Source organism: Dama dama, chromosome 20, assembly GCF_033118175.1.
Source record: "Dama dama isolate Ldn47 chromosome 20, ASM3311817v1, whole genome shotgun sequence".
Classification (NCBI taxonomy): Eukaryota; Metazoa; Chordata; class Mammalia; order Artiodactyla; family Cervidae; genus Dama; species Dama dama.
The window spans coordinates 102,282,344-102,284,805 of record NC_083700.1 but is presented as its reverse complement, the minus strand read 5'-3'; the positions used below and the strand labels follow the sequence as shown (position 1 = coordinate 102,284,805).

The 2,462-nt window shown below is 46.8% G+C and overlaps 1 protein-coding gene across 1 annotated transcript; it reads right to left on the bottom strand.

Annotated features, from left to right (window-relative positions):
* Positions 1-298: 298 nt before the first annotated feature.
* Positions 299-1,350, bottom strand: LOC133040364 (general transcription factor IIF subunit 2-like). Its single transcript, XM_061120080.1, has one exon. The coding sequence runs from the start codon at positions 1,201-1,203 to the stop codon at positions 322-324; it is 882 nt and encodes a 293-aa protein (XP_060976063.1). The 5' UTR covers positions 1,204-1,350; the 3' UTR covers positions 299-321.
* Positions 1,351-2,462: the final 1,112 nt, after the last annotated feature.

Genomic DNA, 2,462 nt, shown 5'->3' with positions numbered 1-2,462 from the left:
TTTGCTTGCCTCCATCCCCACTCCCAGCAGAACCCCCACCTCCACCCCTAGCCCCATCCCCAGCCCACCCCTGCCCAGTTTCTGATGCCAGGTCTCTTTAGACTTAGATGAGCTGAGCTCTTTGTGGATGCAGCAAAGATGAGAAGTCCTCAGACAATATTTTCTCAATTTACAGCCTATTTTATTTCCCTGTTTTACAATCTAAATGTGAATACTTAAAAAGATATTAAACCTCCCTACCCCCTAATAGCAGAGCCTCATCAGTTTTTGTGTTGGAAAATCTTCAAGCTCCTATTGACATCTTCGTGACATAGGGCTGTCTCACTCTCTCTTCACTTCTCTCTGATAACACCGGTACTCTGCCTTCAGCTCCCAAGTGTTTTTGTGGGGTCCTTTTACATTTCGAACACCGATTTCATTCAAGATTTCCTTCAGGTACACCACAGGTTGCATAGTGATGCCAACCAAGTCCTTTATGTTATAATACTGGTGTTTCTCAAAGGCAGCAAATAGCAAGGTTAACACTCGGTCTTTATCCGCCTTCACTCTCTTTCCGGTTTCTTTCTTTCTCTTCTCATATTCAATATTGTACTGATGATTGGCAACAGGTTTATAATTGGTCGTGACCACCTTCTCCAGTTTCTGTACAGTCCTGGCAGGTTTGGAAGCCCGCTCTATTTGCATCCTCTTCAGCCTCATGTAGTTTTCACTGGGAGCAGGTCTGCATTCGCCACGATGGACCACGGTTCCTTGCAGGGAAAGTTGATCCGGCGCATGCTCAGTAAGCACCGTGAGGACCTGCCCTCTGTCTGAATGCAAGAGAAACTGATGCTCCGTGGGAGCGTGGACCGGGGCCGGTTGTCCATTTGTACCCCAAATGTCTGTAAGTTCCTTATTCAGAGTAAAGGAGATTTCCGACTTCCCTTGATTTGTGGCAATCTTCAGCTTCCCTACTTCACCGCTTCCAGAAGCTTCCGACCACTGCTGCGACAGGTACTTTGGTACCTTCACCAGCCACATACGCTGGTTCTGTTGGATTCCCTCCAAGTTGAGTGGAATGCTCTGGGGCTTGAGTCGGCTGCCTCCGGAGGCCATGGGCACCTGAGCTGAGGGTGCAGAGTTAGGAATGCAGGGGAAGCGAGACACCAAAACCAGCTGGTGGAATCCAGAAGCCTGGAGAGGAAGCAGGAAATACATGCACATTCAGAAATGTTCAAAGATGGGGTCTTAGAATCTACAGAGTGCTATGCTATTAATTTCAACAACTGTACAATTGTCAAATTTTTCATAGTAAGGGGAGATGGCAAACCATAAAAGTGGGGAGTTTGATAACTGTGTGGCACAAGCTGCAGATGAAATACTTCAGCAATTAAAATGATAGGAGCTTCAATCTACCAATGTAGGAATTTTTAAGACGCAGTCATCCCTAAATACCTACTCTACAAAGCTGCCCCCTGCTCTATATTTCTCCAGAGCACATGAAATATCCTAGATACTTATTATATTTTACTTATTTATTTTGATTATATTATCCTGTGTCTCTCCTACCCCCGCCCCCCCCCCCCCCGCTAGACTCTAAACACCATGAAGGTAGAGTTTATCACTTTCACTGCTGTTGGTGTTTAATAATTTTATTTATTTCTTTGAGGGAGGCAGAGAGAGCAAAAAGTGAGCATAATTTTACAAAAGGAAGCCAGGAGGGAAGGCCCTTCTACCAGGCTGAGACTCACCAGAGGCAGCAGAAAGCTGTGCCGAGCGATGCTGGCCAGGGAGGTGCTCTCTGCTGAGCAGGGGTTCACTCAGGCTCCACGCTGCCTCTCCCTGGAACTAACAGTCTGTCTTCACGGCCCTATTTATTGCCACCGGTAGGGAGGCCTTGATGGGATTAGGTAACAACCAGACTGAAAATCCAATCACCTTGATTCAGTTATGGGTTTTCCCCCAAACATCTCCTAAAGCATAATCGGAGGGTGGGGACCTTCTTGGTTTATTTCCTCCACTGACCCATTTTCTTTAATTCTCCAGTGTATAGTGGGTTCAAGGGAAGACAGTTTGCTTCAGCATCTTTAAAAAGGCGGGAGATGCAGGTATTTTGAGAAATTATGGGACATGTTATTCCCAGTCCCTGACCAAGCACTTCCACTTGGAATTAAAATTGCTCTCACTGGGGCATTCCAGTGGTTAAGACTCCATGCTTCCAAGGCAAGATGTGTGTGGGTTGGATCACTGGTTGGGGAACTGGGATTTTCTTTTTCAGCTTGAGCCGCATGCCCCGGCTGTGGCTGAAAAATAAAAAATGAAAAAATGTAAGAAAAACAAATTGCTCTCACTACCCTCTGGCTGCCCTGATGCTCAGTTGGTAAAGAATCCACGTGCAGTGCGGGAGACCTGGATTTGATCCATGGGTCAGGAAGAGCCGCTGGAGAAGGGGGCGGTACCCACTCCAATATTCTGGCCTGGAG

What these genes read in the sequence shown, in the direction of transcription:
- LOC133040364 (XM_061120080.1), bottom strand. Translation starts at nt 1,203, where the DNA reads ATGTGCATGTATTTCCTGCTTCCTCTCCAGGCTTCTGGATTCCACCAG.